Source organism: Lepidochelys olivacea (genome assembly GCF_965140295.1).
Source record: "Lepidochelys olivacea isolate rLepOli2 genome assembly, chromosome: 13".
Classification (NCBI taxonomy): domain Eukaryota; kingdom Metazoa; phylum Chordata; order Testudines; family Cheloniidae; genus Lepidochelys; species Lepidochelys olivacea.
In genome coordinates this window covers 30990360-31012048 of record NC_140423.1, presented here as the reverse complement: position 1 = coordinate 31012048, position 21689 = coordinate 30990360, and the positions used below count along the sequence as shown (strand labels likewise).

The following is a 21689-nucleotide window of genomic DNA, read 5'->3' as shown; positions in this document are numbered from 1 at the left end:
AGTCTGAGATGGTTTTGAGTGATCATCAGATGGGCTTTCGGGGACCCTCCTTCCGTCCAGCTGATGAGTTCGGGAGTCAGCTCTTTGCCCAAAGAAAAGTTCCTTCAGGACTGCTTCCAGGTGCTTACTTTTTCTTAACCTTTTATAGCTAACTCTCACAAAACACACAACCCGTAGTTGCTGGATTCGGCAGAACCAAATTGCTGCAGTTGCAGTGGGTTACCATAGTAACCCCGATTTCGTCTGCAATTCTCCTAGCTTTAACAAATTACTCATCTCTTATCAACAAACCATTTTTAGTATTTCTTGCCATAATAAACTTGTATGTCTGGGGCACCCAAATCTGATGTCTCTGTCCACTTACTTTCTTCCATTCTTATGGTCTGTTAACTCCTTTCAGCTCCTCCCATTCTGATAAGCAAAGCTGCAACTGCAGCAATCTCGCCTTGCCTATGTGAGCCATGCAATTGTTCCTAGTTATGTCATGTTCTGCTTTTAATCAGTGGTGGCTAAATACAACCAAAATGTCTGCGGTTTAGTTTGGTCAAATTCTGGTATTACATCACCGCTAGAGAGATTATTTCTCTGCCATGGGATATGCCCCCAGTATGGGACCTCTTACCATCTGCTCCAATAACCTATACCCTTGTACCACCTCCGGTACCACCATTTGAACTGGAGTCCACCTTCTCCTCCTCCGATGAATCAAGTGGCAGAGGAACTGACCGTGTCTTATCACCCCTACATGCCTTCATGGAGACATCCAGGGCAGCATCCACCGCTTTCACCACCTCAGAACCATTGGTACCCCATGCTGCGGGAACCACTACAACCTCCTTCACATGCAGCCTGTTGGTTATACTGGGCAGGCACCATGGTCCCAAAACCCTTTCTCGGAACCATCTTGGTCCATGAGAGACTGTTCGCCTGCCTTCTCCCTATGGGATCCTTCTAACAGGTACTCAAATCAGCTGTTGGAGGAGCCCTTTAGTCCGGTCCCAGCAGTCCGTCTTCTACTCTGGATGAAGTGGTGACCGCAGCATCCCCTTTTCCTCTGGATGACTTCAAGCAATTTCAAGAACTGTTATGGAAAGTCATGGGGAAACTCCAAATTCCCCTGGAAGAAATCCAGGACACCCAGCATAAGCTGCTTGATGTTCTCCACACCCTAGGAACAGCCAGAATTGCCCAGCTAATTAATAACGCTTTTCTGGAGCCTGACACACAAGCCTGGCACTCCTCTGCCACCTGCACGGCTACCCCCAAAGGGTCTGAAAAGCGTTATGTTCCTGTCAAGGGGTCTGAGATAATTTCACCCTTCTTCCTTCATAGTCCACATCAACATTGAGAAGTTGATCCTAGACCCCATGGAGTCTCTGGACTTCATAGGAGCGATCATCAGTTCAGTCACAGCATGAGCCTACTTACCAAAAGTCAGGTTCTAGGCAATGAGTGACAACATAACTAACGTTGTGAGCAATCCTTATATCCCAGCCAGGACTTGCCTGTCTTTCCTGGGCCTGTGGCTTCATGTATGAGAGTGACCCCTGTTGCAAGATTCCACTTTCGCTGTGTGATGTCTTTTGCTGTCTTCAGATGTGGTGCCAGTCAGTTTACTCAACAAACCATCACTCCATGGATTTCATGCTGACAGTTCCCGCCAAGTTACTGTCATCCCTCCAGTGGTGGGCAGACCCATGTCACATATGCGTGGGGATTCCCTTCCTTCCCTCCTCCCCGACACATCCCTGGTAGGCTGGGTAGCCAACATGGACAATCACATGACATAGGGAATGTGGTCTCCCAAGAATCCAGGATGCACATAAATATCCTGGAACTTCAAGCTGTAAGAAAGGCATGCCAATCCTTTCTTCAGTTTTTGTTCCTGTCATGTTCATCATGTTAGACAGCATCACCATTTTTTTCTATATCAACAAACGGGAGAATGAGATCAGCTGCTCTGTGCTCAGAAGTGCTCAGTCTTTGGAATTGGTGCCTCAATGACCAGATCCTCTTGTCCGCATTTTATCTTCTGGGGACACAGAATGTATAAAAGAGTATAAAAGTAGAGTATAAAAATATTGCTCGGGCATGTAGGAATGATATCAGGAGGGCCAAATCGCACCTGGAGCTGCAGCTAGCCAGAGATGTCAAGAGTAACTAGAAGGGTTTCTTCAGGTATGTTGGCAACAAGAAGAAAGCCAAGGAATGTGTGGGCCCCTTACTGAATGAGAGAGGCAACCTAGTGACAGAGGATGTGGAAAAAGCTAATGTACTCAATGCTTTTTTTGCCTCTGTTTTCACTAACAAGGTCAGCTCCCAGACTGCTGCGCTGGGCATCACAAAATGGGGAAGAGATGGCCAGCCCTCTGTGGAGATAGAGGTGGCTAGGGACTATTTAGAAAAGCTGGACGTGCACAAGTCCATGGGGCCGGACGAGTTGCATCCGAGAGTGCTGAAGGAATTGGTGGCTGTGATTGCAGAGCCATTGGCCATTATCTTTGAAAACTCGTGGCGAACGGGGGAAGTCCCGGATGACTGGAAAAAGGCGAATGTAGTGCCAATCTTTAAAAAAGGGAAGGAGGAGGATCCTGGGAACTACAGGCCAGTCAGCCTCACCTCAGTCCCTGGAAAAATCATGGAGCAGGCCCTCAAAGAATCAATCCTGAAGCACTTGCATGAGAGGAAAGTGATCAGGAACAGCCAGCATGGATTCACCAAGGGAAGGTCATGCCTGACTAATCTAATCACCTTCTATGATGAGATTACTGGTTCTGTGGATGAAGGGAAAGCAGTGGATGTATTGTTTCTTGACTTTAGCAAAGCTTTTGACACGGTCTCCCACAGTATTCTTGTCAGCAAGTTAAGGAAGTATGGGCTGGATGAATGCACTATAAGGTGGGTAGAAAGCTGGCTAGATTGTCGGGCTCAACGGGTAGTGATCAATGGCTCCATGTCTAGTTGGCAGCCGGTATCAAGTGGAGTGCCCCAAGGGTCGGTCCTGGGGCCGGTTTTGTTCAATATCTTCATAAATGATCTGGAGGATGGTGTGGATTGCACTCTCAGCAAATTTGCGGATGATACTAAACTGGGAGGAGTGGTAGATATGCTGGAGGGGAGGGACAGGATACAGAAGGACCTAGACAAATTGGAGGATTGGGCCAAAAGAAATCTGATGAGGTTCAATAAGGATAAGTGCAGGGTCCTGCACTTAGGACGGAAGAACCCAATGCACAGCTACAGACTAGGGACCGAATGGCTAGGCAGCAGTTCTGCGGAAAAGGACCTAGGGGTGACAGTGGACGAGAAGCTGGATATGAGTCAGCAGTGTGCCCTTGTTGCCAAGAAGGCCAATGGCATTTTGGGATGTATAAGTAGGGGCATAGCGAGCAGATCGAGGGACGTGATCATCCCCCTCTATTCGACATTGGTGAGGCCTCATCTGGAGTACTGTGTCCAGTTTTGGGCCCCACACTTCAAGAAGGATGTGGATAAATTGGAGAGAGTCCAGCGAAGGGCAACAAAAATGATTAGGGGTCTGGAACACATGAGTTATGAGGAGAGGCTGAGGGAGCTGGGATTGTTTAGCCTGCAGAAGAGAAGAATGAGGGGGGATTTGATAGCTGCTTTCAGCTACCTGAAAGGGGGTTCCAAAGAGGATGGTTCTAGACTATTCTCAGTGGTAGAAGAGGACAGGAGAAGGGGTAATGGTGTCAAGTTGCAGTGGGGGATGTTTAGGTTGGATATTAGGAAAAACTTTTTCACTAAGAGGGTGGTGAAACACTGGAATGCGTTACCTAGGGAGGTGGTAGAATCTCCTTCCTTAGAGGTTTTTAAGGTCAGGCTTGACAAAGCCCTGGCTGGGATGATTTAACTGGGAATTGGTCCTGCTTCGAGCAGGGGGTTGGACTAGATGACCTTCTGGGGTCCCTTCCAACCCTGATATTCTATGATTCTACTCACGGACTTGCTCAGCAGACATTTTGCAATCGACCACAAGTGGAAACTTCACAATTCTGTAGTATGTGGTATCTTCACCTGATGGGGGACTCCAACCAGAGACCTATTCGCTTCACAAATGAACAGCAAATGCAACACATACTGCTCCAGGGAAGCCTCAGTTACTGCTCTCAGGGCGATGCTCTCAGGGCGTAGGTGACCAAATCAGCTACGTCGTCTTGCCTTGAATACTGCACAAGATCCAGCAAGACAGAGCAATGGTCGTTCTGATCGTCTTCTGCTGGCCCAGACAGTTCTGGTTTCGTAATCTCTTCTGCATGCCATCCCATCCACTGATTCTCATCCCCATCTTCCCCTATCTTCTGACCACGTACAATGGCGAGATCAGACAGCCCAGTCCACGTGTGCGCCACCTCAGAGTGTGGTACTTGGATGGGCTTCTGCTTTAGAACAGACATGCTCTTCAGCCATGCAAGACATCCTCTCCAGCAGCCGGAAGAACTCCACTAGGCAGTGTTATCAAGCTAAGTTCAAACGTTTCTTATCTTGGTTGCAACAAAAAGGAGTTTTACTTGAATCAGCAAGTATCCCCCTCATTCTGGACTACGTTCTATTCTTAGTCATTGGGTCTTTCCCTCAACTCCTTGAGAGTCCACCTGGTGGCTATTAGCGTATTGGTGTATCCAGTGGAGAGTTGAATCATCTTTACACATCCGCTAACCCCTAGGTTTTGGAAAGGCCTCATCAGAACCTTCTCACTTGTCCAAACGATCGCATCCCAGTGGGACCTAATCTAGTTCTCTGTATGCTAATGAAACCACCCTTTGAACCATTAGCATCGTGCTCCATGTCCCTCCTTTCCGTTGCTATCACTTCCGCAAGAAGGGTCAGGGAACTCAGAGCTACGATGGCAGACCCATGTTTCACGCTCTTCCACAAGGATAGTCTCCTTACGTCTACACCCCAAATTTATACCAAAGATTGTGTTTGTTTCATATCAGTCAATCCATTCTCTTACCTGTTTTCTTCCAAAAACCACACTCCTCTGCAGAGGAACATTGACTCCATTCCCTAGGTGTCTGACGAGTTCTGGCCTTCTACCTATAGAGAATGAAACCTATCAGGAAGTCCCCTAGGCTATTTGTTGCAATAGCAGAAAGACTTGAGGGGCAGGCCATCTCCACCCAGAGAATCTCTAAATGGATTTTGGGTTGCATTCAACTCTGCTACTAAACTTTAGGCCTATCCCCCCCCCCCGACCCCCCACTCCATGAGAGCTCAGGCTTCAGCCTCCCTTCAGGATGTGCCACTTATGGGCATATGTAGGGTAGCCATGTGGAATTCTGTGCACACCTTTTGTGCAGCACACTATGCCTCACAGAGGACTTGGTAGTGGATAACTCCTTTGGCATGGCAGTTCTCCACATCCTCTTCTGACTTAGGTACTGCTTGTTAATCACCGTTAGTGGAATCGCTCAAAGAGGGGGTTACTTACCTATAACTGGAGGCTCTTTGAGATATGTGGTCTCTATTTGTATTCCACTTCCTGCCCTCCTTCCCCTCTTCTCCGGATCTGTGTGGTTCGTGGTGGAAAAGGAACTGGAGAAGCAGTTGTTCTGTCCTACCCTTTATCACCTCAGACGGAAGTATGAGGCGAGCCAAGGTGCATGTGCGGCCCAATGGACGCTACTTTCAAATTCTGCGGCTCTGGACACATGGTACGCATGTGTAACTCTTAGTGGAATACAGATAGGGACCACACATTTCCAAGAACCTCCAGTTACAGGCAAGTAACCGCATCTTAATTAAGAGAATGTCTTTTCAGAGGAAAAGAAGGTTAGTTACTGAAAAAACTCAAATGCATGAGATCGCTGGCTTGTTCTCTGTGCTTGACTTCCTCTGTAAGAATGAGGCCCTCCACTGTCACTTTCCAATTCCAGAGGCAGTTCCCCTGGACTTTTGTTTTATTTTACATTAAGCCAAATATGTCTGCAATACCTGCAGCCTCCCAGAGTCACTATAAGAGGACAGATTTCTTAAAATGAGTCAGTGTATGTTAAAGATTCCTTGTATGTTACAGATATGTGAAATTCTTTTTGGATCTCATGGGCCTTATGGCAGCCACTACATTTGTGCATCTGAGAATGAGATCTATGCAGCACTGGTTATCACAGACCAAACTGGGACAGCCTTCGGATGTTGATCATGATGCCTAAGAGTACTATAACTTCTCTAAAATGGTTGTCAGTCAGGGCGAATGTTCTTGGGGTGTAGAGTTCAGTCCTCTGGATCCATCCCTGACAGTAACTTCAGATACATCAAACAAGGGTTGGGGGCTGTATCTGAATCATTTGACAATTCTAGGGCACTGATTTTTTTCTCAGGAGGGAGCCCTGTACATCAGTGTGTTAGGGCTGTTCGTTTGGCCTTCAGGTTGTTTCTCTCCCACCTTCAGGGGATGGTCATGCAGATGATAGACAATAGATCAGTGTTGTATTACATCATCAAGCAGAGGAGTGCTCACTCTGTTCTCCTATGCACAGAGGCTGTAGGTTTATGGGATTAGTGTATTCACTGTGAAATTTATTTTTTAGCCCCACACTTGGCAGGAGAAAGTGTAGTTGTGAATCATCTCAGCAGACAGAGTTCCCAAATTCAGTTAGTTCAGACCATATTCTCCATCTAGCGGGAGCTGACCAGATGTGGATCTGTTCACAGCAAGGATCAACAAAGTGTCATCTCTTCTGATCCAGAGCGGGCAGAGACAGTCAATCCCTGTCTGATGCCTTTCTTCTACACTGTGGGAGTGGCTTCATGTTCGCTTTGTGTGCCCCCTTCTATTGATCCAGACGGTTGTAAGACATTTCAGGACAGGACCAGGATGAATACTCGTCGTCCCAGCTTGACCACATTAGCGGTGGTTTATTGATCATCTTCAGCTGTCTTTAATGCATCTTCCTCTGTCCCCAGATCTCCTGTACCAGCAGGAGAGCAGGATCTTTCATCCAGACTCAGTCTCTTCACCTGATGGTGTGAGTGGTTGTACTTTCACTCTGTGCTTGACCAGTGTTCTTTGTGCAGCATATGCTAGTTAATTCTCAAAACAGTCTACTAGAACCATTTAAAGTTGACCAGATTTCAGACGTGGGTGAGGGAAAGCTCTGATTTCCCCTGTATTTGCTTTCATTCCTTGTGTTCTGGAATACTTAGCTTCTGATTCTTTAAGTACATTATCTAACTCTTCATTAAAAGTGCATTTGGCAGCCATCTCTGCATATCATACTCTAGTTGATAGCAGGTCACCGGTTGGTGGTGGTTTGGTTAAAAGATTTGACGGGTTTGTCAAACATGTATTCCCTATTAGCAGTCCTGTCCCTTTTTGGGATCTCAGCTTGGTGTTGCCATGCTGGTAAAATAGCCCTCTGAACCCTTGGCTAAATGTTGATTCTTCAGTTTATCTATCAAAACGTCTTTCATTATTGCCATCACATTGACCAGGAGAGTAAGTGAGTTGAATGCCCTTATGGCTGATCCACCTTTCGCTTCTTTTTCATCAGGACAAGGTAGTTCTCAGACCTGATCCCAGATTCTTACCTAAGTGCTGTCTGATTTTTACATCTATCAGACCATTAATTAATAATCACTCTAATAAGTGAGGATCTATCCCGGGGTGGCCAACCTGAGGGTGAGAAGGAGCCAAAATTCACCAGGGTACATTGCCAAAGAGCCACAGTAATACATCAGGAGCCCCCCATCAGCTCCCGCTCCCAGCACCTCCTGCCCACTGGTAGCCCTGCCGATCAGCACCTCCTCTTCCCTCTCCATAGCTCGCATTCAGCTGTTTCGTGGCGTGCAGGAGGCTGGGGGGTAGAGGGAGGAGTAAGGGCTCGGCAGGCTCGGGGAGGGGGCGGGGTGGGGACAGGACCTGTGGTAGAACCAGGGGTTGAGCAGTGAGCACCTCCTGGCACCTTGGAAAGTTGGTGCCTGTAGCTCCAGCCCCGGAGCCTATACAAGGAGCCACATATTAACTTCTGAAGAGCTGCATGTGGCTCCGGAGCCACAGGTTGGCCAACCTGATCTGTCCTATATAATTCATGTGTCAGAAGGGCCCTCACCTTTTACCTGGGCAGAACTCAAAGCTTTTGGAAATTTGTCTAGATTGTTTGCGTCTTATGCTGAGAACCACATGGCATGTATAGTGTCTTCCCGGACCATTTCTCTGTGGATTAAACGGTATATTACTGAATGCGATGCACTGGTAAAAGTTCCTGCACCTGCTGTGATTTGACCACATTCCACGAGCTGTGACAACTTACTTTGCTTGCCTGTGGCAGATCCCAGTTGCTGAAATTTGCAAAAGCTGCAACCTGGACTTCAGTGCATGCTTTCACTAAGCCTGATGCTCTATACTTGGCATCTAGGGTGGAGGCTGGATTTGGCAAAGCACTGTTTTCAACTAGAACTCAGCTCCCACCTCCTGGTTGGTTGTCAGAACTGCTTATCAGTCTACCCCCATACATGGGAATGTGCACTCAAAGAAGAAATAAAGGTTACCTACTTGTAACTGGAGTTCTTTGAGATGTTTCTGCATATTCACACTTCCCACCCAGCTTCTCCTGTGAGTCCTTGTTTGTTCTCAGAGTAACAGCCGTGTTAGTCTGTATTCGCAAAAAGAAAAGGAGTACTTCTGGCACCTTAGAGACTAACCAATTTATTTGAGCATTAGCTTTTGTGAGCTACAGCTCACTTCATCAGAAGCATACTGTGGAAAGTGTAGAAGATCTTTTTATATACACACAAAGCATGAAAAAATACCTCCCCCCACCCCACTCTCCTGCTGGTAATAGCTTATCTAAAGTGACCACTCTCCTTACAATGTGTGTGATAATCAAGGTGGGCCATTTCCAGCACAAATCCAGGGTTTAACAAGAACATCTGAAGGGGGGGGGGTAGGAAAAAAACAAGGGGAAATAGGTTACCTTGCATAATGACTTAGCCACTCCCAGTCTCTATTCAAGCCTAAATTAATTGTATCAAATTTGCAAATGAATTCCAATTCAACAGTTTCTCGCTGGAGTCTGGATTTGAAGTTTTTTTGTTGTAATATCACAACTTTCATATCTGCAATCGTGTGACGAAAAGATTGAAGTGTTCTCCGACTGGTTTATGAATGTTATAATTCTTGACATCTGATTTGTGTCCGTTTATTCTTTTACGGAGAGACTGTCCAGGTTGACCAATGTACATGGCAGAGGGGCATTGCTGGCACATGATGGCATATATCACATTGGTGGATGTGCAGGTGAACGAGCCTCTGATAGTGTGGCTGATGTGATTAGGCCCTGTGATGGTGTCCCCTGAATAGATATGTGGGCACAGTTGGCAACGGGCTTTGTTGCAAGGATAGGTTCCTGGGTTAGTGGTTCTGTTGTGTGGTATGTGGTTGCTGGTGAGTATTTGCTTCAGGTTGGGAGGCTGTCTGTAGGCAAGGACTGGCCTGTCTCCCAAGATTTGTGAGAGTGTTGGGTCATCCTTCAGGATAGGTTGTAGATCCTTAATAATGCGTTGGAGGGGTTTTAGTTGGGGGCTGAAGGTGGACAGCTAGTGGCGTTCTGTTATTTTCTTTGTTAGGTCTGTCCTGTAGTAGGAGACTTCTGGGAACTCTTCTGGCTCTATCAAACTGTTTCTTCACTTCCGCAGGTGGGTATTGTAGTTGCAAGAATGCTTGATAGAGATCTTGTAGGTGTTTGTCCTTGTCTGAGGGGTTGGAGCAAATGCGGTTGTATCGCAGAGCTTGGCTGTAGACGATGGATCGTGTGGTGTGGTTTGGGTGAAAGCTGGAGGCATGTAGGTAGGAATAGCGGTCAGTAGGTTTCCGGTATAGGGTGGTGTTTATGTGACCATTGTTTGTTAGCACTGTAGTGTCCAGGAAGTGGATCTCTTGTGTGGACTGGACCAGGCTGAGGTTGATGGTGGGATGGAAATTGTTGAAATCATGGTGGAATTCCTCAAGGGCTTCTTTTCCATGGGTCCAGATGATGATGATGTCATCAATAACAGCGCAAGTAGAGTAGGGGCGTTAGGGGACGAGAGCTGAGGAAGCGTTGTTCTAAGTCAGCCATAAAAATGTTGGCATACTGTGGGGCCATGCGGGTACCATAGCAGTGCCGCTAATCTGAAGGTATACATTGTCCCCAAATGTAAAATAGTTATGGGTAAGGAGAAAGTCACAAAGTTCAGCCACCAGGTTAGCCGTGACGTTATCGGGGATAGTGTTCTAGACGGCTTGTAATCCATCTTTGTGTGTAATGTTGGTGTAGAGGGCTTCTACATCCATAGGGGCCAGGATGGTGTTATCAGGAAGATCACCGATGGATTGTAGTTTCCTCAGGAAGTCAGTGGTGTCTCGAAGGTAGCTGGGAGTGCTGGTAGCGTAGGGCCTGAGGAGGGAGTCTACATAGCCAGACAATCCTGCTGTCAGGGTGCCAATGCCTGAGATGATGGGGCGCCCAGGATTTCCAGGTTTATGGATCTTGGGTAGTAGATAGAATATCCCAGGTCGGGGTTCCAGGGGAGTGTGTGTGCGGATTTGATCTTGTGCTTTTTCAGGGAGTTTCTTGAGCAAATGCTGTAGTTTCTTTTGGTAACTCTCAGTGGGATCAGAGAGTAATGGCTTGTAGAAAGTGGTGTTGGAGAGCTGCCGAGCAGCCTCTTGTTCATATTCCGACCTATTCGTGATGACAGCAGCACCTCCTTTGTCAGCCTTTTTGATTATGATATCAGAGTTGTTTCTGAGGCTGTGGATGGCATTGTGTTCCACACGGCTGAGGTTATGGGGCAAGTGATGCTGCTTTTCCACTCTATGTAGAAGTCCAGTCTGCTGTCTCGACCTTCAGGAGGAGTCCACCTAGAATCCTTCTTTTTGTAGTGTTGGTAGGGAGGTCTCTGTGGATTAGTATGTTGTTCAGAGGTATGTTGGAAATATTCCTTGAGTTGGAGACGTTGAAAATAGGATTCTAGGTCACCACAGAACTGTATCGTGTTCGTGGGGGTGGAGGGACAGAAGGAACCATAGTATGTATCCGATGAAGTGAGCTGTAGCTCACGAAAGCTTATGCTCAAATAAATTGGTTAGTCTCTAAGGTGCCACAAGTCCTCCTTTTCTTGTTTGTTCTGTGTCTCGGGCTTTGCAGTGGAAGGAACTGAGGTGATGAGGGCACTCCGCCCGCTTCATAATCTTGCTGTCAGTGTCTGCTGACCCTGGGGGAAGGGGAGTGCAAGAGTGCTCTGAAACTGCTAGAAAGAAGTTTTTACCATAAGGCACCACAAGGCGGCGTAGAATCCATAAGTGTGAATCTGCAGAGCCATTTCAAAGTTTTACAAGTTTTAAGTCTCAGGTCACAAGTTAATATTCATTTTTTGTTGTGGGCAAAAAATGTTTTAAAATTTGGTATTTTATATTAGCCTTTTTTGGGGGGGGGATTTCAGGAACCTCTTGACCAAATAAACCCAAATATTCATATTGACTCTATCCCCTATCTCAATTGGTATAGCAGTTTTTATTTTAGTTTGAGTATTCATATGCGCTTTAGAGACCTTTGAAAATTAACTCTAAACAAAAAGTTCTGCTAACCTGAACTATGGTGCTCCCATGATAACACTTTCTTCGCTGGCTTAGACAGATTGCATCTGGTTCCAAAAAATGATTCCTGATTTCACTGCAATCACACGATACGACTCAATCTAAATATAAGTGCTTTTAAAAAAAAAAGTCTTTGTGCTTTCCTCTAAGTAATTTCTAGGTGCTGGGAGTAGCTCCATAAGTTAAAATTGCACCAAATTTGGCTTAGTCAGGTATTTAAAACCTCTGTCGTTTTGCCCAATTGCCTTCTTTAGAAACCTCAGAATGGAAAAACGGACATGTCTGAGGTTTTTGAAGATATTGCAAGCACTGGTGAGGGTGCCTGGACTAAGATATAAACATTAAAAAAACACTGTTATGAAACTTAGGTTAGGGTTCTCTCTCCTTTATTTTTTTTCCAGGTTTCTCTTGCTAAATACCCACAGTCCCTGCAAACCACAAACTTTACATACACACTAGTCACCTGTGTCTGCCAATGCAAGTTGAAAATCTTTACATTTTACATTGAACATTTAAAAAGTTGTTCCCCCTAATTTATCATGACAGTAAGCAGTTTCACCAAGAATAAATGGCAGAGCTCACTATCTGACCAGGGAGGAAGAATTGGCAGCTGGAGCACCTGGGAGATAGTGGCTGTCTGAAGGAGGAAAGGAAATGGGGTGGGAATGCACCATTTGTTGGGAGGGGGTCGAAAGAGGTGGGCGTGAGTGTGTGTGTAGGTATATATGAGGTTGGGATTGCCATCCATGTCTCCCTTAACACACTCCTGTTGTCCCTGCATTAAGGCTTCCTGGCTGAGGTAAATGTATTTTCTGTCCATATACTGGTAGTCCCAGTCTGAGGAACTTCTTGTGGCTTGTCAGATTGACACTTGCCAACCAGTGAGCTATAGATGGCTAGCTGGCTGGGGCAGCTGCTGGAAGAGGAGACCTTGTAGCTGACAGAAGTTCAGTATGTCTCCCCCTCTTGCACCTTTCCAAAATAGCGGGGGACACTGAAGAAGCCGGGAGAGGGGAAGACAGTGTGAAAGCTGTGTAGGGACAGAGCTAAGAGTCCCATTCCTGTGGCAGCTGCCAAATCACTGTTGCTAAACTGAGAGTTTCAATTTGATGAACCAGACTGATTATAGATGTGCATTTGCTGTGGAGTGTTTTTTAAATTAGGTGTGATATGTGCTGCATATGGTGGATGGGTTACTAGAGATCTATGTGTAGGATGTGTTTGGATCTATTGGCATCACTATTTATTTCCTGCACTTTGTGGTTTTGCATTATTGATGAAATCATTTGAGGAACATAAACTGTTAGTCTCTGAGGTGCCACTAGCATTCCTTTTTCTTTTTGCAAATACAGACTAACACGGCTGCTACTCTGAAACCTGTCTTCTAATAGTGTTTTGTGTGTAGAAAGGCATTTATGATGTGACACACTCCATGATCTTTGGCCTTAATCATTTTGATTACTAATAATCAGAAACTGAAATAATCTTCTTAAAAATTTGGTTGTGAATGGTATATACCAAAGGGTTACTCAGATTATATAGTTCTCCTTTCCTTTATACTATGGTTGCACCTAGAGCGGTCAACCAGGTCAGGGCCCCATTGTTCTAGACACTATTCAAGCATACATAAAATGATGGTTCCTTTCCCGGAGATCTTACTATCTAAAATATGACATAACAGATGGTTTAGACCAAAACGGAGACAGGCTGACAGCAGAGATATGGGTTCATAGAATCCTAAAATATCAGGGTTGGAAGGGACCTCAGGAGGTCATCTAGTCCAACCCCCTGCTCAAAGCAGGACCTAATCCCCAACTAAATAATCCCAGCCAGGGCTTTGTCAAGCCTGACCTTAAAAACCTCTAAGGAAGGAGATTCCACCACCTCCCTAGGTAACGCATTCCAGTGTTTCACCACCCTCCTAGTGAAAAAGTTTTTCTTAATATCCAACCTAAACCTCCCCCACTGCAACTTGAGACCATTACATGTTCTGTCATCTGGTACTGCTGAAAACACTCTAGATCCATCCTCTTTGGAACCCCCTTTCAGGTAGTTGAAAGCAGCTATCAAATCCCCCCTCATTCTTCTCTTCTGCAGACTAAATAATCCCAGTTCCCTCAGCCTCTACTCATAAGTCATGTGCTCCAGCCCCCTAATCATTTTTGTTGCCCTCCGCTGGACTCTTTTCCACTTTTCCACATCCTTCTTGTAGTGTGGGGCCCAAAACTGGATCCCACTCCAAATGAGGCCTCACCAATGCCGAATAGAGGGGAATGATCACGTCCCTCAATCTACTCCTACTTATACAGCTCAAAATGCCGTTAGCCTTCTTGGCAACAAGGGCACACTGTTGACTCATATCCAGCTTCTCGTCCACCGTAACCCCTAGGTCCTTTTCTGCAGGACTGCTGCCTAGCCTCTCAGTCCCTAGTCCTTAGCAGTGCATGGGAGTCTTCCTTCCTAAGTGCAGGACTCCGCACTTACCCTTGTTGAACCTCATCAGATTTCTTTTGGGCTCAATCCTCTAATTTGTCAAAGTCCCTCTGTGTCCTATCCCTTCCCTCCTGCGTATCTGCCACTCCTCCCAGTTTAGTGTCATCTGCAGACTTGCTGAGGGTGCAATCCATGCCATCCTCCAGATAATTAATAAAAGATACTGAACAAAACCAGCCCCAGAATTAGTAAACAATAGAATGTGCGCGTTTCTTTGTCAACAGTAAAGTAAATTCCTTGCTGTGCCATGTAGGACCTTGAGAAAATGGCTTAATCTTTGTTTCTCTCACGTATAAAATGGAAATACCTTCTTTTTTTCTACCCTTTGTCTTGTCTAAGCTCTTCTGGGCAGGGACTTTCTTTTACTATATATGTACAGCACAACTGCAATCTTGGTTGGCATTATGTGCTACTATAATACAAATAAATACTGTAATTTGTATTGATTTGGCACGCTTAACTTTAGTGCTGCTGAAAAATACTCGAGCACATAGTGATAGGAAATTGCAACAACCAGCAGAAGACTGTTTATCTTTTCTGTCCATAGTTGCATAAAGTAACATAGACCTAAGTTAAAATGTGTATGACGCAGAATGGGAGACTAATTGTGAGCTGTCCTTTCTAAAATAAACTGCAATTTTATCCAATTTCAGCTGTTAATGACAAAGAGAAGAATAAAGAGAAGAAATCCAAAAACGCTGTAAGGTCAAAGTCGAAGAAGAAGAAAAAGAAATTTAAGTCTGGTAAAATACACTTTTTTTTTCCCCTGTAGAAAGTGGCCTTAGTTTTTTGGTTTGACACTCTCTTGACCCCAGTTCAAAGTTTTCCATGACCAGTGACCGTATATAGGAGAGATTGTACTGTTTTGTCTTTAATCGCCACCAGTTCTGATGTAATAATCCATTAAAGGTGAAGTGTGAATAGCATGGCATTTTCTTGCTGATTGAAGGGCACAGCCATTGAGGTAGATGGCTGATAAAAACCAATGAATCAGTAAATAAATGGATGTGCCCAAGGACAACTTCTCCAAAACATCCCTCTCCCCAAAAAGTGTACAAATCAGTGCTCCTTGAAGTAGTGATGTGACAATATTTTTTTCTTTTCTGTCACTGTTCTCAGTAGGAGCTGCTGAATGCTGACCACTTTTAAAAATCTGGCCACTTTGTTTAGTTGCTTTATTGGGAGCTGAGCTCTTCTGAAAATGTAGCCTTAGTTGAGGATTTTGAAAATCTCACCCCAACTTATCATTGTCCTTCATAGCTATTGTTCTTCTTTGACTTGTGTGTCAGTGTGGGTCCCACGGTATGTGTGCATGCTCTCATGTGCTCATGATTGGATTCTTTGGAATAGCATTGTCCTTCGGGTCTGCGCCTGTGCCACTCTGTGCTTCCACGTGAGACTCTGCAGAAAGGGCAGAGGAGTCTTCAGTGTCCCTCAGTTCCCTCTGAACTGTCAATGACAGTAAGACAGAACCCAGAGTGTTTCTGACGCAGTACTTCTACAGAGCTTCAAATTTGATCCCTTTTTGACTAGATTCGTGAAGAAAATTTATGTTCACCCCTCTTCTTGCTTTTTTTCTTTTATTTGGGCTTTCAAAAAAAAAAAGAGAGAAGAGACCACCCTTGAACAGCAGGGTGAAGCATTTTGCACCAACATGGTGGGCTCTAAACAGTCAGGGTTCAAACCCTACTCATCCTGTGATGGTCTCATCCCTCTTACTGATGGACACATCTATATTCTAAGCTCAATAACTCTGTCCAGGATTGTCCTCCCCATCAGTGAGGGCATACTGGAGCCAGCTAAGGGACTCTGGCAAACCTGGGCCACTCTTCCATTTCTAAAAGACATCAGGTGACCCCAAAGGGCTCTGAATGTTTTTATGCTCACCCAAACATAGGCTATTTGGGGGGGGATGTCCACAGTTCAGGACAAATTTAGTCCTTAAAAGGTACTCCCAAATACAAAGATCCAAAGAAGTTGGTCCTGTTTTTATGTAAAGCATACTTCTCAGCACTACTTCAACTCCAGAGGCAAAGTGCCATGATTTCTTTGAAAAATAACTGCCTCACCTGGGAGAAGGTCATTTGCTTTTGTAATCCAGTTACTGAGAAGTTAAAAAGAGTGGAGGTTGGAAACAAAGAAAAGTCTATATTTTCTTTTCTGTTTATTTCGGGAAGGGGAATAAAGCTGCAGAAAAGGCAAGATGAGCAAATAAATGTATGCAAAGCACACTAGGAAGCAGAAGTGTTGTGTGCAGAACGCTGCTTATTCACTGCAGAAAAAAATACGGATGGGTTGAAAGTCCTCCTCATGGCATATGACAATTAACGTGTGCCTGAAGACTCGGAGAATCTGCCTGATACCACCACTAGCATGATCACAAAGGAGCTGGAGTTGGCCATGATAGAGCTCTGCAAGCTGGAACTAACAGAAGAAGAGTGTGTGAGTGCCAGCAGAGGGTGGCAGAAATTGAAGCCCAGAAAAGAAAGAGATTGCATGCACTGAACATACTGGCCTTACAAAAGCCCATGGGTAATACTCCCCCAGGGGCCTCCAGCAGGGACAAGCTTTGCCCTGTATACACAGAGAGATTAAAAAGTATCTCTCCATTTTTGAAAGGATATGTGCATTGCAAAAGATTCCAGAGGAATAAAGAGTATCCACACTGATCTCCAAGTCGTCTGATAAAGTACTGCGAGTGTTTAATGAGGTGGACATGGAGGAGGCATTGAAATATGTTGAATTTTAAAAAGCTTTGTTGCAAAGGTTTCAGATCATCCCTGAGGTGTATCGTTTAAGGTTGTTTAGGAACCTCTAAAAGCATGACAAGAGAAGTCAGAGCAGCAGTTTGGGATAAAACCCCTCCCACTGTATAGGAAGCAGCTGATACTGCTGACTCTCACGTACAAGCCAGACACTTCAGTGAGCACAGATACAAGAGGGAACGGCAGAAGCCCAGTTGAAAGTGGGTGCTCCATTTTATCTCTAGGAAAAGGGGGGGCGGTGGCGAGTGAAAGCACACCCCACCCCAGAACCCATCCCCTCCTGATAATCGTAATTACAGGCCTCTAACACAGGAGAATAGCCCAAGAAAGTGTTACTCATGTGGTTCCACTGAGCACGTGAAAAGAGATTGCCTAAGCAAGGGGAATCCAAATAAAAACCCTGTTCAGCCCTGGTTAATGCATCTACCTTGGACTTAAGACCCCAGGAGGTGGTTTAGGTGATCCTAGTGAATTTTGTAAGATCTGACCTGTTGGAGGTTGGCAAAACATTTATCAAAGATGCACGGGAACAGCAAGGTATGCCAAAGTTGGAGGGACACTGGTGCCCAGATTTCTTTGGTCGGAAGATAAATGGCTATGAATTCTGAGATGCTCCCAAGGCAAAATTTAAAACTCCTTGCATTGGGAAAATTTTAAATGAACTCCAGTAGAGCTGGACTGGTAACACTTAAATGTTGGTATACTGGAAAGCATTCCAGCAGATGTACTAATTTGTAATGATACCATGCCTGTGTGTAAAGCTATTAATATTATAACTCCTAGTAAGAAAGAGCATAACACCAAGGCCTATCTGCACTAGAAAATTAGGTTGGTTTAACTATGTCAGTCAGGGGCGTGGAACTATGCTCTGAGCGGCATAGTTAAGCCAAGCTGAGTAGCCTTGTAGACTTTACATCAACCTAGCTATCTCCTCTCGTAGGTGGATTACCTACGCTGATGAAAGAATCCCTCCCATTGGCATAGGTTGTGTCTACTCTACACCCAAGTGCTACAGCTGTGGAGCTGTGGCACTTTAAGGGTAGACAACACTGTCCCCAAACATGGACCCTGTAGAGGGAGGTGAGATCACTGCACCTTTAGCAGCTGGTAATAACAGCATGTCTTCAGAGCAGGGACTTGAGAAATCATAGAAGCACAGAAGTGTAGGACTGGAAGGGACCTCAATAGGTCATCTAGAATAAAAATTTATGGAAGCCAGCGACCTCTCCCTGACTTACCTTAAATATAACCTGGGGTGGGGGGCAAACAGAGCGCTGCCAGGACTTGCAGCTGCTCCTGGGGTGGGGGCTAACTGCTTCTGCTCCAGTCCCAGGGGGCTGACACAACCCCAGCTGCTGCTCCAGCGGGTGGGATGCTGGTTAGCTGTTCTGGCAGGACGCCCCCTGTCCACTCTTCTGCCAGCCCAAGACTAGGCAATAATGCCCCTTCCAGCATCCATGGCAGATGATTTCAAGACCTTGCAAAGAGAGTGGCAGATACATTGCAGATCCCTCATGAGGAGGTGAAGGACACCCACCATAAGTTGTTGGACATACTGCATAGGTCCTCCTCAAGGATCGCCCTCCCAATTAATGCACTTTTGGATCCAGCTAAAGTTATATGGAAACACCAGCCTTGGTCACGGCAACATGCAAACGGCCAATAAAAAGTACTATGTACCCCACAGAGATACAGAATTCCTTTTTTCTGCATCTAGTTCCATCGTGGTAGATGCGGTGAATGCCCATGGCCGCCAACATCACACAAAATCCACTGTTTATGACAGGGATGGGAAAATACTTGACTTGTCTGGAAGGAAAGACTACTCTTTAGCAACTTTTCAAATCAGAATTGCAAATTACCAGGCCTTAACTTCGAAACTCGACCACGTGAACTATGCCAAGCTTAATGCTTTTATTGACCATGTGCCGGAATCACAACGAGAAGACTTTTTCAGGCCATCGTACATGAGGGTAAGTAAGTGTCTAGAACAGCACTCCTGACTGCACTAGATGCTACAGACACAGCAGTCTGCTCAGTATTAACAATGGTGGTGATGCGATGGGCACTGTGCCCTATTCTTTCAGGGCGCCAAAGGAGATATAGATGGTTGTAGAGGACCTCCTTTTCAAAGGCACATATTTCATGCCAGACTACACATGAGGTATCTACAGGCATGGTTCAGATCTATTTACAGACCAAAGAAAGACAGGTTAGATAAACCTCTCTCGAGTTCCTCCAGGGTCAAACACTCTCTGGATTCTTGGAAAGACCCAACAAATGTCTGTATGGGGGGTCCCGTTCACACAACCTCCCTCTCATCTCCTTCTCTACCCCTCCCCTCCCTCCCCCCCCCAGACATTGCTTCTAACTACAGACTCGTCCCTCATTGGCTGCAGAGTACAGCTCAACAACTTTAAGACTCATGTCAAGTGGTCACCCATGGAGATGACTCTCTACATCAACCTCCTTGAACTCAGAGTGGTCAGAAATACTCACACACAAAGTACGACAGACAACATAGTTCATCCTCCCTGTGCATGGAAGTGCTAAAGCTATGGAACTGCAAACAACAAGGATGCTGGAGACTTGAGACTCCAACTGAGGGAACTGGCCCAGATTTCAAAGGTGAAATCTGTATACAATGGACTGCAGTATCCAGTGGGGTGAGAAAAACTACTTTATCTAGATGTTGCCCAGTCTAATAGGGTTGAGAGTTTAGACTGCATGCTTATATTTTATTTCTTTTGGTAACTAGCTCTGACTTTTTGCCTATCACTTAAAATCCACCCTTTATAGTCAATAAATTTGTTTTACTGTTTAACTTTACAAGTGAGTTTGTATTAAGTGTGAGGTAAATCTGCTCAGGGTACAAAGGCTAGTGTATATCCTCTTTCATCTTGAGCAGTGCAAGACTGTATATTCCTGTGGTACAATGCTGGGAGCTGGGGGGATTTGGCTCCGGTGCCTTTCTCTGTGTGATTCATGACTGGCTCTGGAGGTATTCATGCAATCTAGCTGAGTGTGGGGTCTCCTCAAGTGGTTGTGCTGAGTGATAACAGCACCTGGAGGGGTTGCTGCTGATCACTAGCAAGGCATTGTGAGAGACTGCCCAGGCAGGAGAGAGTTAAGGGGGCACAGCAGTCCCACGATTCCAGGCTGCACCCTGGGTGGATCCCATCACAACCCCCTTCACAGTATTCTTTAAAAACCAGGCCACATCCAAAGTTCATCCCCAAGGTGACCTTGTCTTTTCACATAAACCAACTGATTCATCTTCCAACTTTTTATGCTACACCTCACCATAACAGGAAGGCTATACTGCATATGCTAGATGTTAGGAGAGCCTTAGCCTTTTATCTGGATGGAATGAAGGCCTTTAGGAAACTTCCTAAGCATTTCCTCTATATTGTGGAAAGGTCAAAAGGGGCAGAAATATCAGCCCAAAAACATTCCTAATGGGTCTTGAACTGTATTAACCAATACTATCATGTTCACAGTGTATTATCTCCATCTGGAATCTACACACACTCAAAGTAGTCCGTTTCCACCTCTGTTGCCTACCTCAAGAATGTCCCTATCTTGGAAAGACTTGGGCATCTGCTCGTGCCTTTGAAGAACACTATGCTATTATTGGAGACTCTGCTTACAGTGCTATCTTGGGCTCCACAATGTTGTCATCCATAACGGCCTCCACTCCGAAGCCCCAACCTCCCATTGGGGATATTGCTTTGGAGTCTCTTACAGTGGAGGACCCCCTAGAGAGACTACTCAAAAAGACGGAGTTACCTTGTTCAGTAACTATGGTTCTTTGAGATGTGGGTCCCTGTGGGTGGTCCACAACCTATCTTCCTCCCATCTACTTCAGAGTTCTCAATAGAGGCTTCGTGGTAGAGAAGGAACTGAGAGTGGTTCACCCATGCAATGCTAATTAGCTTTGAGACACAATACAAGGGAGGGAAAGAGCATGTGCAGTCTGAATGGACACTGCTACCAAAGATCTCCTATCAGAAGCTCAGGGACACAGACACACTTATAGTGGAGCGCTCAATGGGGGGGGGACATCTTGAAGAACCATCATTATTGCACAAGGTGAGTAACTTACTTTTCACCCTCTTCCTCTCCATAAAACAACCTTTTATGTACTTGAAAACTATTATTCTTTTCCTCTCTCTTTTCTTGTGCAGACTAAACAAACACCATTTTTTCAATTGTTCCTCATAAATCATGTGTTTTAGACCTTTAATAATTTTTGTTGCTCTTCTCTAGACATTCTCTAGTTTATCCACATCTTTCCTGAAATGTAGTGCCCAGAACTGGACACACTACTCCAGTTGAGGCCTTATCAGCGTGGAGTAGAATGGAAGAATTACTACTTCTCTTGTTTACAACACTCCTGCTAAATCAGCTTCCTTGTCTAAGACAGCTTTGAGTATAAACCAGAGGTGGGCACACTACGGCTCGCAGGCCACATCTGGCCCGCGGGACCGTCCTGCCCGGCCCCGGAACTTCTGGCCCGGGAGGCTGTCCTCCCTCCCATGCCGCCACGCAGCGCAATGCTCTGGGCTGCAAAGCTCGGCCTGACCCGGTGCTCTGTGCTGCGCGGCTGCCTGTCCTGGTGCAGCCATGCTGCCAGCCGCTGGTGCTCCAGGCAACCCAGTAAGGGGTTTTTTTTGTTGTTTTTGGGGGGGGGGCGGATAGAGGGCAGGGGAGTTCACGGGGTGGTTAGGGGCATGGATAGGGGTCAGGGCGGTCAGAGGGTGGGGAACAGGGATTGAATGGGGGCAGGGATTCCTAGGGAGCAGTCAGGAAGGATAGGAGGGGTTGGA

At 45.7% G+C, this 21689-nt stretch overlaps 1 protein-coding gene across 7 annotated transcripts in view; it reads left to right on the top strand.

Moving 5' to 3' along the window:
- PHF20 (PHD finger protein 20) overlaps positions 1-21689 on the top strand; it is a 189631-nt gene that overhangs the window by 115938 nt on the left and 52004 nt on the right. For 6 of the 7 annotated variants that reach the window (XM_084646317.1, XM_084646322.1, XM_084646321.1 and 3 more), the window contains one exon: positions 14749-14838. The exons of the other annotated variant lie outside the window; for it this stretch is intronic. In XM_084646317.1, coding sequence (XP_084502443.1) covers positions 14749-14838 — 90 coding nt within the window. The remainder of the gene's footprint in view (positions 1-14748; positions 14839-21689) is intronic. 7 annotated transcript variants of the gene reach the window in all.